The sequence below is a fragment of the Helianthus annuus genome, chromosome 9 (genome assembly GCF_002127325.2).
Source record: "Helianthus annuus cultivar XRQ/B chromosome 9, HanXRQr2.0-SUNRISE, whole genome shotgun sequence".
Lineage (NCBI taxonomy): Eukaryota > Viridiplantae > Streptophyta > Magnoliopsida > Asterales > Asteraceae > Helianthus > Helianthus annuus.
The window spans coordinates 186,549,599-186,574,527 of NC_035441.2; the positions used below are offsets into that span (position 1 = coordinate 186,549,599).

Sequence of the window (24,929 nt, forward strand, 5' to 3'; positions counted from 1 at the left end):
AGTACAAATCTACATTGTTTGACCAAACATGGCCAACAATGACGCAACGAGGTAACCGCAAAGGACGTGCGGTTACTAGAGAGCTATGACGACGAACACGAAAACCCAACAAAAAAGGGATCGTCATCTCATGACTCGATGCTGAACATAGAGCTTGAGCAAAGCACTTACAAGCATCAACTACTTTTGATCCCGATCTCAGAGATTGATCCAAAGTTTCTTTTCTTCTTCATGCACCAATTCAACAATTGGTTTGAAGACAAGACCACCTCTCAGAGGTTGAAAGCCAGTGCATACCTTCAAACCACCATCTCAGAGGTTGGTTCGAAGTTTGTGAAGCATTACTAACAAAGTCTCCAAGAGACTTTCGGCACAACAACAGGTGGCAAGCCACCTGGTGACATAAATCGGCTGAGAATTTCGCATCAGACGAAATTCCTTCACCGATACGGAAGAGGCGTCAGATGACCCTTCCAGACCTCCAGCTTGATTTACATACGGAAAAGACCACACATGGTCTAGGATCTTCTCCAGACTCCAAACTACCTTCCAAACACCATAGTCCAGTACTCCTCCCACATACAACTTGTATGTGGCAGCAACACTAGACTGGGGGGACTTGAAGGGGTATGGTCCCAGATCTCGCGTCAGCATCGACCGCGAGTGACCATTACCCTTATCAAAACCCCCACTAGCTAACAACCTACTTGTGCCCATGCGAGAACGCGTCGGCACAAGGGTTGAATCCAATCTATCTAGTAACGAAGGAGGACTTACATGGAACATGAGAACGGTAGAGTGATGCGACATAGCATCACATCTGGTGTATGAAAACGGAAGTATTCACAGCGATGCGGCCTCGCACCGCATCCAGTGAACACTTCTATCAATACAAGAAAGCCTTACCTTAGGCATAGAAGAAGATGAACATAACGGTGCGGCTGGCACCGCACCATATGGGCATTTTCGTCACGACAAGGGATGCAGGCAAATAGTCTCCGCGGACGACGATGCGGCTAGCACCGCATCTCGCGTATTCCTTGATCACAAGTTGGAGACGCGGTAACTTCAGACGTTACCGCATGCAGCGATGCGGCCTGCACCGCGTCCTATGCACTCAATAAGTGGGACTGACACCACAGTGCAAGTGGCACCAATGGCAGTTACCTGTCAGAGCTACGTAAGCAATGGACTGACGTGGCGTAACCTCCACAACCGACAAGCCTGACACACCTGCAAAGGTGCAGCACGTCGTCAGTCCATCCATCATCGTCCTCCTTCACTCCTCGGCTATAAATACCAACCCCAAACCAGGTTTGAGGTATCTCTTGACAACTCTCTCAGTACTACTACTATCTTACTTTGCTTCCCAAGCAAACTACTGATTCTCACGCCGGAGAGTGGTAACAAGGAGCACCCCCCACCCCATCCTCCTTGTTACGAGTCACGGCTTGTTTCCTTGTGCAGGAGATCAACCACCGGTGATCCAGCCAGCGATCCTCGAGAGGAAGGGATTAACCCTTCTTGACGAGACCACGTGTTAACCCTGCCCGGTTAACCATTGTTTCATCACCGTGGTTTGGGAAAACATGAATTTTAGGGTATGGGTCTCCGAAGAACCTGGAGATTGGACGCCAGACTGTTTGGACAAGTTTGAGACTAAAGAAGGTGAGGAACATGGGTCCGGAAAAGCTGCGTTGGAGGAGCAGTGGAGTCATCGGAGGTTAGTAAGGATAACGAAGGTACGGTCTCTCTAGTTAAGGTTCTGTCCGGTGTCATCGGATGTGATCCGTCGGTCGAAATGGAGACGGAAAGGTCGGAAGATGGGGAGTTTGTTAATCAGGCGGCGCATGGGAAGGGTTGCAACGTTTCGGTTTTCCATACGCATGGTGCATGGGGTCATAGTCCTATGGCACATAATATTGATCCAACCATTAATGGGGAAGCATTTTTTATGGGTGAGGGTCCCATCATAGGGTTGTATAGTTTTACTTCTTCTAAGACCAAACGGTATGAGGAGGCTCATCCTCATGAGGATGGGTCGTCACATAGGCGCCACATCACCGGCTCATGGAGGACAAGTCTCCTTCACTTTTGCGGGGGTGGATGATGGGGCTACCCCACATAATTTTTTATTGTTTAATTTATTTATTTGTTTAATTTTTATTGTTTAATGTTTAATTTTTATTGTTTAACTTCTTTATTTGTTTAACTTTATAAAAACAAATCAAAATTTAAAAATAAGACATAAAATCCATTACATAACATAAATAAAAATTACATAACCTAAAAAAAATTACACCACCTAAAATTTATAAGAAAAGACAACATTTAAAAATTTAAAAAAACTACACTACTCGTCTTCGTCTTCGTCTTCATCTTCGTCACCGTCCACGTCGTTTGCGTTGTTCCATATATGTTCTACCAAATCTTGTTGAAGGTTTGCATGCGTGTAGTCGTTGGTTAGCACGAACGAGTTTAAATCCTGTTGCGTCGGCTCTACCGGGACAGTATTCCCGTAAGATGCATTCTCATCATACTCACAAATCGTCCGACCTTTGTCTTCAATAATCATGTTATGGAGCAAAAGGCAAGCATACATACAAAGGCGCAACCTCTTCGGTGTGAACGCACGTGCCGGTTGTTGAATGATGGCCCTTTTTTTTTAAAAACACCAAAACAACGTTCGATGTCTTTTCTTGCAGCTTCTTGACGCTTGGAATAGTCTTGACAATTGTAGACCAAGACGGATATATTCTGTCAGCAAGATAATATCCGCGTCTATACTCAACCCCAGAAACTGTAAAACGGGTGTCCGGACCGGTGCCATTAACGACATCGCTAAAGATCGCCGATTGGTATAACACGTTGAGGTCGTTGAGTGAACCTGAGAAACCAAAAAAAGAATGCCAGATCCACAAATCTTGTGACGCCACGGCCTCAAGTATTAAGGTTGGATGGCCGTGATCACCTCGCGTGTATTGGCCGCGCCACGCAGTCGGGCAGTTATGCCACGCCCAATGCATACAATCAATGCTACCAAGCATTCCCGGAAACCCGTGCCATGCTTCATGAGCTTGGTACAACTGTTGAACATCATACGCGTTTGGTTTCCGCAAATATTTTTTGCTATACAGTTTCACCACATTATGGCAAAACCGATACAAACATTCCCGCGTAGTTCTTGCCGACATCTGTGAGTACTCGTCCAAAGCGTCGGCCACTGTCCCATACGCCAGTTGGCGAATGGCCGCAGTACACTTTTGTAACATGGTGAACCCTTCATAATTCCGAGCATCGGGTCGTTGCGTGAAAAATGGGTCTACCTCCGCCAAATCATCAGCAATCCGTGTGAATAATTGGCGACTCATTCGGAACCTTCGTCTGAAAATGTCGGCATTGTAAAGGGGTACATCCGAAAAATAATCGTTCACCAATTTCTCGTGCGCTCATGTCGTAAAAAATATATAAATACGAGTAAATAAGGAATAAGGATAATAAATTTTATTAATGACAAACCTTCGCGGTCTCTGTTAACCCGTATTTGTCTGGTAATAACGCTTTCAGACGAGTCGTCTTCCTCTTCCTCATCCTCCTCCATAAGAATCTGCGCCGCCTTTACCACAGTGTTTGCGAAAATCATCTCCTCTTCGTCCGAATAACCCGAGGACCACCAAGAATTAGATGCCATTGTGGATGAAAAGATATTTTTTTTTTATAAAATAGTGGTATTAAAATGAGAGTGTTTTGGGTTGAAAGTGGGTAGAAAGTGATGAAAAATGGTATAAAATGGAATGGTTTTATAGAAAAAAGATTTTTTTTTATTAATTACATATAGCCGTTCAATGGTATAAAATGGAATGGTTTTATAGAAAAAAGATTTTTTTTTATTAATTACATATAGCCGTTCAATGGCTACAAATTCAAATTCATGGCCCGTCTTCCCCGTCTTGCCCATGCCGCTTTTAACATAACAAGCCACGGGGGGCGGTGTGGGGGACCGGCGCTGGCCTTCGTCGGGCCTAAACTGGCCCCCATACCCCTTAGTCTAATGAGCCTGGGGAAGCAACGCACATGTGCATGGGGAATATCAGGAGAATCATGATGTTGGCACAACTTTTAAAATGCCTGGTGAGAAAAGGCCCACACAAATGGCGGCTGAGAAAGAGACCGGGGTAGGCCTGGGTAGAGAAGATGTGGGGCATGTCTCGGGTAACAACACTAGGCCCAGTTACATCACATGCAGGCCCAAACGCGGTGAAAACCCCAAGAAAAAGGCCCAAAACTTAATTATTCCTGATCTTAATCAGGAGTCAGAGATTACCAACACTTCGGACCTTTTCAACCTCGAGGAGATCTTCCGTTTGGAGGAGTAGGTCAACAGGATGAGGGAATTTGTTCCAAGTTGGAGTAAGCACAGGGAGGTGTCGGAAGAAATTGCGGGGGAAGAGCAGGTTCGCATTAACTTCGAGGACGAAGTCTCTCGTACATTGAAATTTGGGGCCTGTCTGGGAATAGGTGTGTAGGGATTTGAGAATCACATAAAAAAATTGGTGCATGGGGAGATGGAGATTAACCGGGATCAATGAATTTTATCTCAATCTATATCATTGGGGGTTCGGTTTCGGTTTGGGTTCCGGATGGAATTGGTTGATTTTTTATTCCGTAGGGCTGATGTTGTTGTCTTTATGTTTCTGTCGTTTTTTTTTTGTCCTGTTTTGTTTCCCAGTTTCTAGTTGGCTTTATATATATATATATATATATATATATATATATATATATATATATATATATATATATATATATATATATATAAAGTATAATGTAATTCACGCCTTAACGTACATTAACGTACTTCACGAAATATATAACATGCGTAATTATTTTTTTGACCAAAATAACGTGCGTGATTTTGGATCCCATGCGTGATTATGTGGTCCCATGCGTGATTATGTGGTCCCATGCGTGATTATATGTTTCATGCGTGATTATACCCCTGATCCAACGGTTACCATTGTCTCCTACGTAAAGTATAATAAGCCGTGAAGTATGTTAACCTTTCTCTATATATATATATATATATATATATATATGTATATATAAAGTGATTTGCCGTTTAAAAAATCCAAAAAAAAAAATCCTCTTAAAAGGTGTGTTTCTCTACGAAATGGATTACACCAATTGGTTTTGATTAATCACTTTAACAAAAAATCCTTTTTGAATTGGGTTCTGGATGGAATTGGTTGATTTTTTATTCCGTAGGGCTGATGTTGTTGTCTTTATGTTTCTGTCGTTTTTTTTTGTCCTGTTTTGTTTCCCAGTTTCTAGTTGGCTTTATATATATATATATATATATATATATAGGGGGAGGTTCATTTGAGAAGAAAATTAAATTGAGAAGAAAAAGAACAAAGGGCATATTAGTAAAATACTATTTCATTTATAAATCATATCATTAATTTTTGTCTCTTTAATTAATTAATCAACTAATCATTAATTATCCTACATATAATCTACAAAACCTACACATATCAAAATTTTCCTACATATACCCTACACATTATAGAATTTTATCCTACGCAGTCGATCCCTAGGTTGCAGCACGTTCGGTCGTTAACTCCTCGCGCCGCTGCCGCCGTTTCTAGTCCTACACACCTCGAAATATATCCTACACAACTCCTAATTTATCCTACACAACTAATAATTTATTCTACATTTTAAATTAACTTGTTTTTTTTTTAATTTGGAAAAAGTATTTATTTTGAAAACGAGTTACAAATTTAATTTAGTTAGTTATTAAGGAGGAAGAATACAAATTAATGATTTATGTAAGTTTACCAATATAACCTTATATTAAAATTAAATGCAAATATTAAATGAAGTAAAATGAAGCATTCTTATTGGTTGAAACTTCTTCTTTTTTCTTCTTACAAAAAAATTATTCTCATTTGAACCTTCCACTATATATATATATATATATATATAAAGTATAATGTAATTCACGCCTTAACGTACATTAACGTACTTCACGAAATATATAACATGCGTAATTATTTTTTTGACCAAAATAACGTGCGTGATTTTGGATCCCATGCGTGATTATGTGGTCCCATGCGTGATTATGTGGTCCCATGCGTGATTATATGTTTCATGCGTGATTATACCCCTGATCCAACGGTTACCATTGTCTCCTACGTAAAGTATAATAAGCCGTGAAGTATGTTAACCTTTCTCTATATATATATATATATATATATATATATATATATATATATATATATGTATATATAAAGTGATTTGCCGTTAAAAAAATCCAAAAAAAAAATCCTCTTAAAAGGTGTGTTTCTCTACGAAATGGATTACACCAATTGGTTTTGATTAATCACTTTAACACTTCTATACTTTTTGAATTTGCTCACAGCTCACCTGACTCTCTTTAACTTTTGACACTGAATCCTCAACTTTTTGAAAACTTAAAAAAAATTTTTTTTGGTCCCATAAGTTTCTAAAGTTTCTATGTACGTGTCGGTATAAGTGGATTGCGTTTCAACGTAAATTTGTTTCGCAAATGAATCACGTTAAACATAGTACGTTTTTGTGTTTATTGTTATGTGCGTTTTCAGTTGGCCTACATTTTGATGTAAATTTTGTTCGAAAACAAGTCATGTTGCGAGTAAAATTACTAGTTAATTATAAATTAGAAATCGCGATGGGGGATTAAAAACGAATAAGGTTTTTATGTTAACTCATGTAAACCTACTCTAAATCAGTTTTGTATAAACTCAATTAGTTTAAAAATATATATAACTATCTCTTTTAAATTATACCGAAAAATCAATAATTTTATCATTTTTAACCTCATTATAGTTTTGCTATATAACAACACGATTTCCTGTTTCCTCCTACCGATGATCTAAGTAGCACTGATCTAAGTAGCACTGGAACGGAAACGGGTACGGGATCAGGGTACAGGGACGATACGAGGACGTGAAACGGCAAAACTCGAAGTTTCAAGATACGGGTACGGCAATAAAAAATATAAAAATAAAAATATATTAAACAAATTTCAAAAATACTACATCTTCCAAAGGTAATTAATTATCAATAATCAAATCATTTTTAAATTCCGGTTCATCTAGTGAGAGATCGGCAATCGATAGAAAATTAGAGATGATGAGACTTGAGAGTTTAGAGATTAGAGAAGTCGAATATGATAGGTCTATTTATTTAATGGCCGGTTGTGGAATTTGAAAGGGTTAAAACCCTAAAATTAAATAGAAACGGGCTGGATACTTCTACTAGATACATCCCCGGCCAACATTGGAAACGTTTAGGAAACGTCCCCGACGAGTACCCATGGTGTTTCCGTCCCCGACAAGTACCCGATACGGGTACGGCCACATAAATGGAGTCCCCGTGCTACATAGCCGATGATCAACCAAATTTTCAATATTTTAATACTAGTTTCTTTATTATTTTTCATTTTATTATATTGATGATATGCAGATATATGACGTCATGGGCGCAGTTATGAAGGCGGTGAGAACTTTTTGTTCAGTAGTGTTATGTATGTACGTTTCGTATAAATTTTTTTAGGTATATACGTTTTCGACCATCCGGTTTTATAAAATATTTTTTAGGTATATACTTTTTTAGGTCCGGTGACTTCCGAACCCCCGGTAGAAATTTTCAAGCTTCGCCACTGTATGTCGTTAACACTTAGCTGTATCGACCATTTTTTTTTTGCAAACATTTTTTTTAAAAGTTTATAAAGCTTCAAAAGTTTAGAAATTAAACAAGTGTATGTGAAAGTAAAATATATATAACATAAGTGTTATGCCTTATTACAACTATTAAACCACATTATTTGAAATGAAATTTACAGACATTACATTCCATTATTCCAACATCACAAAGTTCACTTGCAAAATGAAGCCAGCACTCTGCGAGGCGGCGTAATCAATGGTCGCCGGGAATGCACGACCGCCAAGTTATCTAACAACAGAACATCGCCCTTCCGCCATTGTAACGCAACACACTCTTCATCAAAGATCTTAGCACAATCATCAGAAACATCAGCGGGCAGTGGTTTTCCATCACCAAACACCACCGCGTTTGCAGGGTCATTGTTTAGTTTATCTTCAAACCTTCCTACCACACCATTAAACCAAATTTTATGTTTCTTAACTTCATCATATCGGAAACCAGGGTTAGGCCCGATTATAGCCTTCACAGCACCTTCCATCCACTCTAGTTTCATTCCAAGCTTTGCAGCCCTGCAGTTTTGTTGCGATAAATATATTAAATATAATATATTAGTTGGGATTTATTGTTATCGCTTATATATTACACAAACCTTTCTTCAGCTATGGTTTTGTCGTCGGTCATGAAGACCTCCTTCCAGCTTCGACCGACTGGCGATGAATGATCAGATTCGTCTCCAAGAACTCGCGTGTAAATGAATCCTTTTTCTTCCATTTCTTTAACGAATTTCGGGTGTTTTTGTTCCATCCTTTCGTATATGACATGACTCAGAGCTATACATGTTTCTCCCCCTTTTCCTGGTTCTACTTCACAGAAGAAGAACAATTTGGAGGGAAACACAGGAGACTGTCATATGGAAGCTAGATTAGTTCCAAGTTAAGTGGATCTAGAATCTAGATATGAAAAAAGATTAATCGATAGATCATAGTATAGGTGCACAAAGTAACCGGTTCCAGAATTGGTACTCCCCTGAAGCGGTCCCGCCAAACCGTTTATAACCGCTAATTCCAAACCAGTTCCCCTCCCCCAGCATACGAACCGACCCCAATCAAATCGGTTCCAAATCGATTCCCGAACCGAACCGGTTCAAACATACACACATAAATACATGCACATTATCATACATATCACATTATGGATGAGCAAATGGTACTGGGTACCATACCAGTACCGAATTTTCGAACCGATATATTTTCGGTACCAACTTTAGACATTTTTAGTACATGTATTTACCGGTTTTTACCTTCAAATACTGGTGCTGAACTGTACTAGTACCAACTTTTAAGGATTTTCGGTACCGGTACCGGTTGGTACTGAGCTAATCCCTATATCACATATACATACATACACATACACATAACTATCATACACATCACATAACACTACACATACAAACATATACACATCACATATACATACACACCTATATTTTTTATTGATTTTCTATTTTTTTTTGTTTATAAACTTTAAAATTAATAAAAAATTGAATTTCATGTAATTTATTTAAAAAAAAACTATTTTAACATTACACATACAAAAACTTGTTTACGAACCGGTACCGGTACCGATTGGTATTGAGCTCATCCGTATATCACATATACTACATACATACACATACACATCACATCACATAACACTACACATACAAACATATACACATCACATATACATACACACCTATATTTTTTTATTGATTTTCTATTTTTTTGTTTATAAACTTTAAAATTAATAAAAATTGAATTTCATGTAGTTTATTTAAAAAAAAAACAATTTTAACATTACACATACACGAACTTGTTTACGAACCGAAACCGACCTAACTGATACCTCCCCCAAACCTATTTCACCAACGAACTGATGAAGGCCAAACCACTTTGGACCCGGTTAGGTTTGGAGACCCAAACCAATTTTTTTCACCTATATAGTTATGAATCTCTAGTTAATTTCAGCCTAAAAAAAGTTAACTTTCTAAATTGATTTCAACAAATAAATTTCAATCGCAGAGTAAAGTATATGTCAAAAAAGGGAAGAATAAATGAATGATATGATACGATACATGAGACATTTCGTGATGGAAGGGGATGTTCTGATGAGGTGGAGCTTCATTAGCAGTGTAAACCCGACCCACAACTTTGGTTCTGGAGCCTGCACCACCAACACCATAGCTGAAGTCCTCATACCCGGAGGACTCAACGACGTCGTTGAAGTCAGAAGCTGAGGAAACACTGAACCCTCTGAAGAGAATTGCACCGGATTGATGGAGCAGAGAGTCTAACCATGCTCTGTTAGCTTTGATTGCTTCTGTTAGTTCAATTGGTTTGGTGGTTTTGGGGTTTGGAGTGAGAACGATGGGGAAGAGAACTTCGCCGTTAGGTTTTTGTAGTGGTAATAAGTCAACTGCTTCGTGGAATAGGCTATGTTCCTCCATGTTTGAATCGAAGTGAGTAGTGGGATTCTTAAGTACAAAATTTATGAGTGTGTGCTAGTCATTAAAGATGAACAAATCAAATTTGAAAACTGAAAAGTCAAATTTCTCTAGTTTCAACTAGTTTTATTATCATCCTAGTTTATTCACTCGCGTATTACACGACTTTATACAATATAAATAATATAGTTATAAAATCTTTAAAAAACTTTAGACTGCTAACGACCTATGTTAATTAGTGACAACTTTATATAAATGAATTTCTATTACCATATAATAGTTCACACAACTAAGGGTGTGTTTGGGATTCTTTTTCAACTTCTTCTTCTCAAAGTAAGAAATCCTAACTTCTCAAAATCTCCTTTTTAAACACATAATCTGCTCTAAAAGTCTTTTTTTTCATGGTGTTTGGGATTCATTTTACTTCAAAAGGACTTCTCAGATGGTGTTTGGGATTCTTTTCCTTCTCGAAAGTCCTTCTCAGCTGCAAAAGTCACTTTTAAAAGGAATCCCAAACACCCTCTAACTTGAATTTATCACAAAAACTAGCCCATCTTAATTAGTAATACTGAAAATACCATAATAATTGTGTATTACAAAGATTAAATATTGAAAAACATGTAATAAACAAATTTATAAATTATTAATATGAATGATATTATGTATTATGTTACATATAACAATGGGTAAATAATGATAATTTTTTATTATTGTGTATCTTTTAAATATAACTTTTATTTAAAATAAATCTCTAAGATTTCAATTCTGTTTACAAATTCATTATTTAAGTTGTTTTTTTCTCTTTATGGGTAAAAAACCAATTTTATTGGTATGACATAAATTTAGATTTGTTATTATTACTAATAATTGTTACGTGAATTTAATTAATAAATAGTATTTGTAAAGTTATTATATAAGTTAAAGGTTTATATATGATGATTAAAATCTTTTCATTATTAAAGGTTAATTGACTATGTCACAAATGCGTATAAAATAAAATTAATATATTTCTTAGCTCTATTAAATTGAAAACACATCATAAATCAATATAGATACAAATCTAAATATTATCTCATCTATAAAACTTCAAAACGTTAAGTTCTCTCCGTCTATCATTTTAAAACCGAGTTCAATAAAATTTTAGTCTTTTTGCGAGATAGTCCTTTGGTTAGTTACTTTTTTTAGCTTTTATTTATATGTTAGAAAAACTCGTATATCGATTTTATAGATAATCTCAGATATGAATAACAGTTTTTGTTTTTTTTTTCCTTTTTAATTTAAACTATTTTATTTTTAGAAGTACTAAAATCATAGTTTTAAAATTATAGATCATTTATGTATATTTTTTAATCATAGATTAAAATAGATATTAATTATTATATACTAGGTTAATGCCCGCGTAATACGCGGGCTTCAACTAAAACTATATTATTTACTTTGAAATGAAATATTCTGTACAAACACATACATCGGAAGAAAAAAACATAAAACAATTCAAATGCTTGAAGGCTGATAACATGCTTAGGTGAGCACTACAACATAATCAGCATTAGCTCTCCTTAGTTCACCAACAAGCTTGCCTCCATCCTCCAAACCGAAAAAAAGAAAACAAAAAACAAAAGAAAAAAGAAAAAAAACCTAGGGTCTTATTAATGAATTAAATATGAAAGTGCTATGTGGCATTAATTGAAATGAATGTTAGAGGAGAAAATATCATGTGGCATTAGAAATATTCTTTTACTAGTATTAGATTAAAAAGTGGTGTTAGTGTTACGTAGGATTAACTCTTATTCACTTAGTTGTATAATGTAGTGTTTTTGTAGCTTGTTGCCGGCCTGGTTTTTGGTCGGTGTGTTTCTAATGAAGTTCTCCTTTCAAAAAAAAAAAAAAACTTTCATTCACTTTTTTATTTTGCACAATAAGAGTTAAATGCTATTTTAGTCCATGTGGTTTGGGTCATTTTGTCAGTTTAGTCCAAAGGTTTCATTTTTCGCTCGTGGGTCCAAAAAAGTTTCACGGTTGCCATTTTAGTCCATTGGGTTAACTTTATCCATTATTTCTGTTAACGAGAAGGGCAATTCGTTCATTTTATATGGTCGAGTTGCCCTTCTAGTTAACAAAATTACATATAAAATGACCGAATTGTCCTTCTCGTTAACAGAAAAAATTAATGAAGTTAACCTAGTGGACTAAAATGGAAACAGTAAAACCTTTTTGGACCCACATGCGAAAAATAAAACCTTTGGACTAAACTGGCAAAATGGCCCAAACCAAAGGGACTAAATAGCATTTAACTCTTTGCATAATTAGGCTATATCTAACTAGTTCATTTGTTAATATTGGCATGGTTATAAAAGTCGCTAGGCGTTACCTAGTCGGTTGAATGGGAGTTGAGAGTACTTGGCCTAGATGGAGAGTATTCGAAGAGTACTCGCTTATGTTAAATTAAAAAGAAATTAATTTTGGGAAATTAAATATATATCAAATAACATAAATTTACTCATATTTATAACAAAATACGTGAAGATGATATTTATTCCTTAATATGATACATAGAAATTATGTGTTATTTTTTTAAGTCAAACTCGGCACGAGTTGACCTACTAGGTTTGATTCTGGCCGAGGTTGACCGTGTTTGATCGATTTCGAGTAATTAAGCGGAGGTAAAGAAAGTCATCTCGTCAGCCTACCTTGTAGCAACTACTCGGGAGGTACTCAGCCTTGGAGACCTTGTTTTACAACCATGCCTATCAAATAGGCATGAAATCTATTTAGTATGGAATTTTTCATTGGTTAAAAATGAAAGTTAAAGATGAGGTGGATTTTTTTCACCGGTCGTTGAAGGCGCTGTTTATTTTTTAAGAGATAAAATAGTTTTGTGGCAAGAGGGTTCATGTCCACGAAAAACTAGCGTGGAGTGGAATGTGGGACGTGTTTTAAGGTAGTAGAAATCTAGTTAATTGGAAAAAAAAGAGGGGATAATGACACACCCCTGTGTAATCAAGGTCGAAAGAGGCTTTTAGGCGAAGCAAAGTCAGTTTTGGGCCACCAAACCCTGTAACAGATGAAAATGTCCTATGGTATGGAGTAAAAGGAAACATATACGTTGTCACACTCCTTGCCTTCTAAAGGTATTTATGTGAGATGATAGAAGAAGATGTTAACGTGACGCTAAAGGGAAGAATGATAATAAGTTTTAACTAATAAACCATACCCATGTGCCTTATCTTGCTTTCAAAGGCCACAAACATTAATAATTAAAGATGCATTTTAAAAGTCCTGGTTTTCTACTTCAAGGATAAATACAAAAATCACATGTTTAAAGCATACAATAAATTCAAAAAACAATAAATTAAGCATGATATCTTTTTGAATTAGATTTATTAAAGTCGTACTACAGTCTTTGTTTTGTTGTTCGAAAGGGAATTTTGTGATTCTTGATTTGTTCCATCTTTTATTTTTTAATTTGATAACCATCCAAACGTTATTAACACTTCCTTATTTATTAAAATTCTTTTTAATTTAAAAAAGTCACAAGTTCCAATTTCTAAATTTTGTTATAACTTCTTATAGCATTGTAAGAAATTCTTTAAGAAAATATAAAACACCTACATAATATTGATAAAAACATTGTTCATTAAAAATAACTTATTACTTTATAAGAATTAGGGGCTGTTTGGTAGCCTTTGAATAGTTATTAAGAGGCTACCTCTTAATGGAACCATTAAGAATTTTTACCAATGAGAAGGTAGAATAATATGACATGTGATGATTTACCATTCAGAGGTTACCTCTTAACCATTCAGACTTGAGGTTACCTCTTATTCATTCAGAGGTTTTAAACCATTAAGAGGTAGCATCTGAATGATCATTAAGAGGCTACCAAACAGCCCCTTAGTGTTCACTAAGAATGTATTAAATTAGTATAGCCAGCTTAGTTATAATGTTATCGTCATGAAATATATAATATCACTCTATCTTTAAAGGCAAAATTGCAGAAAACAACCTTTATGTTTGCCTCAAATTGTATTTTATACCTTTCACAATGAAATCGACAAAAACCAACCTTTATGTTCATATTTTGTTACATGGTTCAACCTTTATCTCACATACTTTGCATGTGAGAGTATTTTAGTCTTTTTAAAATCCTTATTTTCTTTTCTATTTTTTGTTTCATCAGTCAAACATCAAAGTCAACACCCCACCCCACTCCACACCTAGATCACCATCTCAACCACCTTTCTCAACCACAACCACCTACACCATCCCCACTTGCCACACCAACATCAACCATCTTATGAAATTTTCAATCTTGTCATTCGGTATCAATTAATCTTCAATATTCCATCCGGGTATCAACAAATTTTCAGTTTTTCTATCTGGGTATTAATAAAAAATCAAATTTTCCACCTGGGTATCAAGAAAGTTCCAAACTTTTAATATGGGTAGCAAGGAAGTCACAATCTTTTCATATAGGTATCAAGGAATTCACAATTTTTCCGTCGTTAGTCAACCTAAACGTCGATGACAAAATATTCAACAGCGCACCAACAACACTTATACCTGTTAATCCGATATAGTAAAACGTGTCAAGCTTTGAGTTACGTAACAACGAAGCGGTTATCACGTCGTGAGGAATCGGTGAGTTGAACTCGAGAGTTGACGCCGAGTCGGAATCACGATCCACAAGGTAGTAAGAGTATGACGTGGCGTTGATTCAGAAGACGTCAACATTTGCGATTGTAATTGTTGAGGTAAGAATGAGACCACACTGAGAGTTTTTTGGATTGAGTCGGTGACGTCGAGCTCAGCTGTGGATACGGTGGTGGTTGGTGAACGGTGGAAAGTGAGAAGGTGAAGAGGATACAGAGAAGATGAAACCCTAGTTTCGTCGTGAAGAGTGAAGAAGGGGAAAGGTGGATATATAGTGGTGAAATCTGATTAATTATGTTTTTGATTAAAAAAACTAATATTAAAAGAATAAGTAAAATGACTAAAAACCCCTCACATGTTTTGCATGTGAGGTGACTTAGGGGGTGTTTGTTTTTCTTCAAACATCTTCAAGGGGGCTGCTGTCTTCAGACGCGCAGACGTTACCCTTAAAGACTGTTTTTTTTAAACAGATCTGAAAAAGGCTTTTTTCAACTTAAAAAAAAAAACTATGATATCCTATCTTCAAACATCTTCACAAAAAACCCTCCTTCTTCATCATCGTCATCATCATCATCGATCATTCTCATCGTGTCATCATCATCGGTCGGCCAGAGAACCTCGCCGGCTCCGTCATGTTCTTGTACAACCTTCTCGGAACCGCACTTCGACGAACTTTCCGGTTCTGATGAGGTATCAATACAAGAATGGACGTCATCGATTAATCGATTAAGCTGATGTCTTTCGCGTTTACTTTATGCGGGATTCCAGAACCGTTAGACGTGAAAACAGAGACTAAAGAGTGCGGTGGAAACTGGAAGAAGCCACAACTGAGGTGATGAGATGTCGACCCATAATTTTCTTTGCTTGATACTATAAGATGTCCTCCCATGAGCTCGACCTGTGATGATTTTTGATGTGTAGGTTGTTGATTTTGAAGGTAGGTGTGTGTGCAGGTGATTTGGAATGCAGATGTAGAAGCAGGAGGTGTATGAATTGGAATGTGAATTCAGCGGTGATTTGGGAATTTGGGTTGGAGATTGGTTATTACGAACAATATTATATTATTAATTGTTTTATTGAAATCCAAAAAAAAAAAAAAGTTTGTACAGACAGTATCAATTTATAAAAACAAACAGTCTTATATTTTCAGCTTGAAGAGCTTCAGACCACATCTTCAGTTGCAGACATGAAAACAGATGAAATTAGCTTGCAGACAATTTATGTCTGCAAAAACAAACAGCACCTTAATCAAGAATATGAACAGAGTTTGTGTTAAAGGTTGAACCTGTAGCAAGACATAAACATAAAGGTTGGTTTTTGCTGATTTCATAGTGAAATGTACGAAGTGTAGTTTAGGTATAACACAAATGTTGTTTTATGCAATTTTGTCATCTTTAAATGCTAATAAAACATATAAATATATTTTTTTACCATGTCACGTGATACCAGACCTTGTAACATAGGTATGTCGTGATCATGATATGGTTACATCTCACTCTCAAACATGTATCATATAGGTTCAAATTCCCTTTATCATTGATTTATTAATATTAAAACCTATATAAAGAAGTAACATGTATATGCATAATGAGTTGTAACCTATGCTTTGGACATTTTCCAAAAAAAAGTTGATTTTCTACTTTTCACCCAAAGGTTTATATCTTTTACAATTTTAACCCTACATAGTTTGGTTTTATAACTTTAACCCAAAACTTTTTATTATTTCCAATTTAACTTCACAACTTTTTTCCCTTATAGTTTTCATCTTTCGCAAATTTTTGTTTTACGTATAGTTCTAAATTTTTCGAGTTAATACGACGCTACGTGCATGTGTGGTTCAACGTTTTTACCTCAATTTTTTCACGTTTGAAAGGTTCGTCGCAACACGCATATCCTAGGTCGAGTCAGTGTTGGTGGTCGATGACGGTTGTGTGACATTAGTACTATTTGACACCGTTTTACGCCCCGCCGCAACACGAGGTGTGCTTTGAGGGTTTTCTAAAGAAAAAATGGTTATGCATATGGTTGTCGTAACGTTGGCTTTGGAGGTTTTCCAAAAAAAAACTGATTTTTTTACTTTTCACCAAAAAGCATGTCATAAATTACTTTTAACCCAAAACTATTTATTTTTTTACTTTTAACCCAAAATTTTTTATGTTTTGCAATCTATTCTCAAAACTTTTTTTACTTTCAACTTTGGCCTTTTATAGTTTTCATTTTCCGCAAATTTTTCGCTTTATGCTTGGTTCTAAATTTTGTGACTTAACACATTGCAACGTGCGTCTTTGGTTTAACGTTTTTACGTTTCGTTCTAAATTTTGCGAGTTAACACGACGCAACGTGCGTGTGTGGGTAAACGTTTTTACATCGTCTATTTTTTCCCCGTTTGACAGGTTTAACATAACGTGCGGGTCCTAGATCTACTTTGTTATAATTAAAGAATCCCCGCCGCATTGCGGCGGGTCGCAATCCTAGTTAAGATTTAAATCGTCACACTATTAGATAAAATATAACACTTATTATTTATTGATAATCTATCTAATATGCCATAACCGTAAAAAATGAAAGGTACACAATGCTATTATTTCAAAAACCATTTCCAACTATTCTCTTTTCGTTCTTGCAATATATATTATTTCAAAAACCATTTCCAACTATTCTCTTTTCGTTCTTGCAATATATATCATTTATTAGTGTTTTACAAGAAAGATTATTGGTTTGCTAAGTGAAAGCCAAATGTGGTGGTTCATAAGGTGAAACCACAGTCACTTGCAAAGGGATGCAAGTACGCGTCGAGGTGGTTTTAGCAGTGGCTCGCGCGCATGAAGTACTGTCAAATTATTAACAAGCATAACATCACCTTTCTTCCAAGGTACTACCACACATTCTTCTTCCAAGATCTTCACACAATCATCCATCGCATCATCATCCACAGCTTCACCATTTCCGAGCTCAGCAAACGCCCCCTTATCGTGAATTTTACGAGGACCGTTTGTGGGGCCGGTCAAATTATTAAACCAAGTTTTCTGTTGAGTTTCCTTGTCGAATCTGATGGCAGGCATTGGACCCGCTATAACTTTTGCAGCATTCCCTATCCATTCTAGCCTTGTTCCCAGCTTTGCTGCCCTACACTCCATCATAATAAATGGTTAAACAAGATTAAGATCCTCTTCATATATGTTGTTTAACACAAAAGGAGTTGACCCAAAATGAACATATGAAAAAGTCATTTTTTTCTAAAATGAACTTTTGACTTTTTTTAAATTCCAAAATATCATCATCATCATACTCAGTAAATCCTACCAATAGCAAAGCTAATGTAGGGTCTGAGGAGGGTAAGATGTAGACATGCTTACGTCTACCCCATAGGAATAGAGAAGCTGCTTCCAGTGAGACCCCCGGCTCGATAGTAGTTTTGCATCAAGCCTTGGACATAAGGCACATAACACTTAACAATTAAGACAAAGGCCGATTAGTACATGTACTTCCTTATCTTTCGGCCATTAACGCCACCACATGATGTATGATTAACAATCCCCCTCTTTTAATGTTATTTTCACGAAATTAGTATAATAACGTTAAAATTAGTGCACTTTCACTTTTGCCCCCCGAGCGCCCATATATACATTATATGCTCATACCGCAAGCGGAGAGTATAAATTCCAAAGTAACATGCATCTCTTAATTCGAAGATGTCGATCACATGGACGCCTTTGTGTGCTTTCATTGTTAAATATTAAAAAAATCAAACGGTTCATTCATATCGCGTATCGAAGGGCCTGATTTTCCAACAGTTAGTCCCTTTTATGACACAAATTCTTGCTTTATCAATATTGTTAGTGATCAACGTCAAAGTTGGTGATTCCCTAGTGTTATGAGTTATGACTAATAAAATTTGATGTAGAGAAACTAATGTAAACCTTTCCTCGGCAACTTTTTTGTCGTCGGTATCATATGCGGTCTTCCAACCTCTACCAGTGGAGGACAATGGCTGGTCCTCATCGCCGGTTAATATTATATACGTCACTCCATGCTCCTCAAGTTTTGCGACGAACTCTGGGTGCTTCTCTTTCATCTTTTCATATACGATATGACTCAAAACTATTGGAGTCTGCCCCCCGCTTCCTGGTGCTTCCTCACAAAAGAATGATATCTTGGAGGGGAATTCTGGAACCTATTAGACAACGGCGAAATCAAAACTTTTTAGTCAGGGTCGTTATAAGGTTTCTTCTATTTAAAAAAAAAATAAGGTTTCTTCTCTACCGGTTACAGTCAGAAGTACAATTCATTTAAAAACTAAAATTAGATTTTATATCTAAAAAAATCCATAAACTTAGATGAGAGTGTCATCGAACCCTCTTGACCGTCCCAACTATTTAATTTAATAGCAGGTGAGGTCAGCGAACTCTCTTGACCCCACCTACTGTATAATCTAATGGTCAAACCAAGTAGCGAAAACATAGAAATGTATAGAATCAAAGAATTAATCGACATACGTAAGCCATCTCGTGATGGAAAGGAATTTTAACGTCCGGTGGGGTTTCATTGGCAGTGTAAACCCGACCAACAACTTGGGTTCGAGCTGCCCTGCCGCCTACATAGGGCGCTTCAGGGTAGCCAAAAGCTTCAATGACATCATTGAATTCAGAAGCAGTGGTAACCGGGAAGCCTCGGAAGAGAATAACACCACTTTCCTTTAATAGAGATTCTAGCCATGGCTTCTCGGCTCTTATCGCCTCTTCAAAGGCGGTGATATTCGTGTTAGCGGTTGGTGTCAACACCACCGGGAAAACAACGCCGTTGCTGTAAGTTTTTTGTTCCGGTAACTCTAGTTCTTGGAAGAATCGTCCGGTGGCCATTTAGATAGTTGTTTTTTCTCGTTGGTCGTGTGTGTATATATAAGACTTGAAAAGGTATTTTTTTTTATTTTATTAAATTAGATCGAGTTTGATGATATCGCCAGTTTGTATACGATGATCACTAGGTAGCTTTGCTATGCATATGACAGAGGGAGAACTTTTGATAAGAGTTTTTTTTTTTTTGTATTTAAATCTGTTTATTATGGCGTTTTCATAGACAAGTTATCTTGTTATACATTATATTTTGTAATAAAAAAATGTGAAGAATTTCTTGTTGGTGCACACACACCAAGTTTTTCTAAGCAAAAGGTTTTGGCAAAGTCAAACTTCAGTTAATATGATCAATTGTTAGGCAGCTGCATGCATGGTAGTGAAAATGACAAACACTTATTTTAGAGACACCTTTTTTTTTTTTTTTTTTTTTTTTTTTAGAAACAGAGGCGTCTTTGAGAATTCATATACCCTGTTTGAGCTTGAAAAAATGTGTCCTTCCATTATGTTTTGTTATTATTTAAAAAAGATCAAACTAGTATTGGGTTCAATAAAGCTAATTCCAATTTGGGCTAAATTCTAAACCATAAAAGATGATTTGTAAATGTGCCTATATTAGAAGTGGTATGTGTTTACTATTTTAAAAAAATAGCATATACGTATCGGATTTTTTTTTTAAATTGCATGCCCCTCGAAATCGAGGGCCTTGTGCGGAGGTCCTCCCCGCACACCATCAAAGCCTCCCATGGTTACAAACAACAAGAATATGCTTGTGATCTATCAATTGCAAATTTTGTCGTTTATTTTTATAATACATTTCAAGTAGTATCCTTTATATTTAATTTGACGAGTTTGTTCTTTATGTTTCAAAAGTCCTTTAGCCCTAGCCCGATTTATTTTTTCATTTAAATTAGATCATGTGCATGTCACATGAGATACAAACAACACGAATATGCATGTGATCTGCTTAACATGCTTAATCACACAAATGCATAGTCATGGTAAAATACATCACCTCTGTGGGAATGGTAGAACTTCAACGGAGAGGGGTGGTCGGCCGATCTTTGAGTATAGGTGATGATGTACAGTTGAGTGTGAGGAGATGAACTGATATTTATAATGTACGGTTTATAATAATAATAATAATAATAATAATAATAATAATAATAATAATAATAATAATAATAATAATAATAATCGAGGGACAAAAGTTAATATCTGCTCTAAACCAAAGGGACGCAAATTGCACTTTACTTTATTTTTTGTTCTTTAATCATAAAGGTACTTTAGTAATATTATATGTTGTTCGTATTAATAATAGTTTAATCTTCCTATATTAATAAATGAAAATCTTTTTGTACACGTGTCGCTCTCTGATGTCTCCCCCTTTTAATAATAGTATTACATATTAATTTTATACACAAAATATAATATAATATTAATTAATATAGTTAGAGATAAACGTCTAAATTCAAATTTAATTAATAATTATTTATAACAAATATAAATGTATCAAATAATATAATAAGTATAATATTATTTAATATAGTTAGAGATCAAACGTATAATTTCAAATTCAATTAATAGTAAATTACTTTTTGAGTCCCTATGTTTTAGTGGTTTTAACCACTTGAATCCAAAATCAAAAAGTTTAACACCTTGAGTCTCTAGCCGCTCATTCACACCCTCTATAAAAAATTGAGTAAATTGCCAAAATCACCCCTGAGGTTTGGGCACATTTGCCATTTTCGTCCAAAATGACACTTTTGTACCATTTTGCCCCCCACGTTTGTAACTTTTTGCCATTTTCATCCAAACCACTAACTTAGTTTATTTTTTCTGTTAAGTTAAAGTATATTTGGATGAAAATGGCAAATATAAACCACAGGGACGAAAATGACAAATATGCTCAAACTCTTTTTAATTTCTTTTATTTAGTTAATTTTGTCACATATATAATAAAAAAGAATATACATGCAATTTTTATACAAAAAAAAAATAATAGTTTTGTCACATATTTTTTTTTTTATAAATTTTCATCCATCCACTAAGTTAATATTTTTCTATTAAGGCGAAAGATGTTTTAAATTTTATAAATTAATTTTTTGTATCAAGGTTATTGTATGTTGTCTTTTGTTCAATAGAACTTTGTTTTTTTTTTCTCTAAGTAACATGAATATTTCGATTCTATTTTTGAGAGTTTAACAAGAAAATTGCTCGTCGTGAAAAGTGTTTATCACAAAAGATTAGATGGCATTATACTTACTATTTGGTGGGTAATTTTAAGGTTTGGTAACGGTACGTTGTTTGATGGGGGCACTGGCTTTTGTTTTTCGATAGGAGCGAATTTAAAAGAGTAGAAGATGAATTAATAACTTGGTACATATGATAATATTTGTTTATTTGACATTTTTCTATAAGGTCACAAGCATTTTAGTTTTATAAAAATTAGAGGTTAAAGTATATTTATTTTTATAAAATTGATCTGTATAAACAATTGGAAATTAATTTCTGTATTAATTTATAAAAATTAAAACATCCTTCGCCTTAATAGAAAAAAATTAACTTAGTGGTTGGATGAAAATTTATAAAAAATATGTGAGAAAACTATTATTTTTTTCATATAAAAATTGCATGTATATTCTTTTTTATTATATATGTGACAAAATTAACTAAATAAAAGAAATTAAAAAGAGTTTGAGCACATTTGCCATTTTCGTCCCTGTGGTTTATAGTTGCCATTTTCATCCAAATATCATTCAACTTAACAGAAAAAAATAAACTAAGTTAATTGTTTGGATGAAAATGGCAAAAAGTTACAAACGTGAGGGGCAATATGGTACAAAAGTGTCATTTTGGACGACAATGACAAATGTGCTCAAATCTCAGGGGCGATTTTGGCAATTAACTCTAAAAAATTCTAAAAACCTTTTGTAAGGTTGAGTTTTCTAAGTTCTCACAACTCGTAGAAGTTTTCATTTTACCCTAACCATATATATTTGTTAAGATAAAATATATTATTTGGATATAAACAATAATTATTAATAAAGTATCAAATCACATGTAGAAGTAACAAAAATATAACTGTTCTTTTGTTTTACTATTTTATCTAAATAAGTTATTTCATTAATAAGGATTATATACAAGTTTATAATTTATATTTTTTGTCATTCAACCCATGTAATACACGGGGTTGTAAACTAGTTATTAATTATTTTAAAATAAGTTTTTCTTATCACATGTTTAAAATTAAAAATAGCTGAAGTGTATTTAAAATTAAAATATAAGAAAGAAGAGAGATCACTAATGAGTATATAGTATAGGTTCAGCGATATATGTGAGGGATGAAAGGAGATGGTGATACGACATTGGGAAGTCATAAATCAAGGAAGATTATTAGACATAATCTAAGAAGATAAGGAAGATTGTAAATGGCATGATTGTAACTAATTACTTCTTTTAAGTTGAATTTATTTCAGTGAGTATCAACTTAATTATTGTTATTATTATTTTTGGAATGTCATGAAACCATCAGATAAATAAGATAAATAAAATGGGCTGAAATTATGCAACAATGGTGGATTATATTATTCGGCGTCTCTTGGGCTGAATTAAAAAGGCCCAGGAGACTTTAAGTGGGCTATTGTCTGTTAGTGATAAAAGTCTAATTGGGGTTTTTAGGATGGCACAACTGAAATGCAAAAGAAACCGGTTACTATAAGGCTATAGGGTGTGGTCATGACCCTCATGACCATCATGACCCTCCACATAGGCACCACATCATCTATCTTTAATCCATTATTCAAAACCACTATCCTAAGGGTGTGGTCATGACCCAAACCACTATCCCCTTTATTTTTGTTAATTTGTTTTTGTCTTAAAATTATCAAATGGGAGGGTCGTGGTAATCGTGGTTTAATCCATGGGAACCACCATCAATCAAGGAGGGGGATGGTATACCATTTAATTAATGATCCTATGTGGAAATAATGTTCCAATCCATGACCCCCACACCCCATAGCCTAATCATAATCGGTTATCAACTGAAATCGGTTTAGGTTAGAGAAAGTTTGCAGGTTAGAAACTGGTTTGAAGATTTTAGAACAAGAACCGGTAGTAACCGTTTTTTAAACCTACAATAACCGGTTATTACCATTTTTTTAATTTCTTTTTACCATTTTTCCCTCACTCACACACATGCATATATACACATATACAAATATTCAACAAACATACATGTGTACACATATACATCAAAAAATAAAGTGTATTCGTTAATCCGTCGAAAATCCAAAGGTAATATTGGTTATTGACGAGAATTCGTCGATGAAACATTCCTAACCTTAAGATTTATTATGGACAGTTCCTACCGTCACCGATGAACAGACAAATACGCTCATCAGTAAAGATTCTCCTGTTTGTAGTGAACCAAATTTGACCACACATGCCATAGTTGCATAAACATGTGCATCACATGCTCTTTTGAATTTTAACCACGACATGTTAACCAGGTACGTGATTCAAACTATGTCTAGATTGAACCATATTAAACGCATCAAAATGCATCTCCGTTTTTATACCACTACATGCTAACCTGGTACCCTTTTAACTATCTTTTACAAGAGTAATTAGAGGAAAATTTTCCACAATAAAGATATTACTTTTCGACTACCTTAGTATAAAACATTGACTTCACAAATTCCAAATACGAACATATAGTGCAAGCTGTACTCCCCATGTGAAACTTTGTGCGAAAACGCACTCCATGTGGACACACTAGGGAATCACCACATGTATTTTTGTGCTGAAATAAATTCATTTTTAACATCTTTGTGCGGCACGCACAAAGAAATCAATGGTGCGACATCGAGACACACAAAGAATACACACGCACAAAGAAATCAATGGTGTACACATACTGCATATATTTTTTTCCCAAGGTCGTTTTCACATAGTGTACACGTGTCACGCTGCTAAGGTGTCTGTGTTAAGTTCGCTCTCGCACTAAGTTTGACACGATGATTTCACATAGAGAGTACATGTTCATTTTTAGAATTTGAAAAGTCAATATTTATTTTGGGTAGCTGAAAAGTAATGCACTTATTTTGAGAATTTTATGTTCGTTAGATTTTTTTTAACATCTATATATAAATATAGAGCCCAACACAAAACTTGAAAAGAAAGAGTCTCCAATTACATTAAATTAACAACATAAAATAAACCCACTTTCCCAAACA

At 35.2% G+C, this 24,929-nt stretch overlaps 3 protein-coding genes across 3 annotated transcripts; all 3 read right to left on the minus strand.

Annotated features, from left to right (window-relative positions):
• Nucleotides 1-2,353: 2,353 nt before the first annotated feature.
• On the minus strand, nt 2,354-3,691 carry LOC110876957. The gene is made up of 4 exons (XM_022125114.1): nt 3,520-3,691; nt 2,972-3,448; nt 2,743-2,887; nt 2,354-2,657 (listed from the first exon to the last, which is right to left on the minus strand). The coding sequence occupies exons 1-4, from the start codon at nt 3,689-3,691 to the stop codon at nt 2,354-2,356; spliced, it is 1,098 nt and encodes a 365-aa protein (XP_021980806.1).
• Nucleotides 3,692-7,802: 4,111 nt separating this feature from the next.
• Nucleotides 7,803-10,283, minus strand: LOC110880146 (clavaminate synthase-like protein At3g21360). Its single transcript, XM_022128721.2, has 3 exons — nt 9,821-10,283; nt 8,357-8,610; nt 7,803-8,276 (listed from the first exon to the last, which is right to left on the minus strand). The coding sequence occupies exons 1-3, from the start codon at nt 10,190-10,192 to the stop codon at nt 7,919-7,921; spliced, it is 984 nt and encodes a 327-aa protein (XP_021984413.1). The 5' UTR covers nt 10,193-10,283; the 3' UTR covers nt 7,803-7,918.
• Nucleotides 10,284-17,399: 7,116 nt separating this feature from the next.
• LOC110875120 (clavaminate synthase-like protein At3g21360) lies at nt 17,400-19,753 on the minus strand. Its single transcript, XM_022123335.2, has 3 exons — nt 19,339-19,753; nt 18,763-19,016; nt 17,400-17,968 (listed from the first exon to the last, which is right to left on the minus strand). The coding sequence occupies exons 1-3, from the start codon at nt 19,699-19,701 to the stop codon at nt 17,608-17,610; spliced, it is 978 nt and encodes a 325-aa protein (XP_021979027.2). The 5' UTR covers nt 19,702-19,753; the 3' UTR covers nt 17,400-17,607.
• Between the last annotated feature and the right edge of the window lie 5,176 nt (nt 19,754-24,929).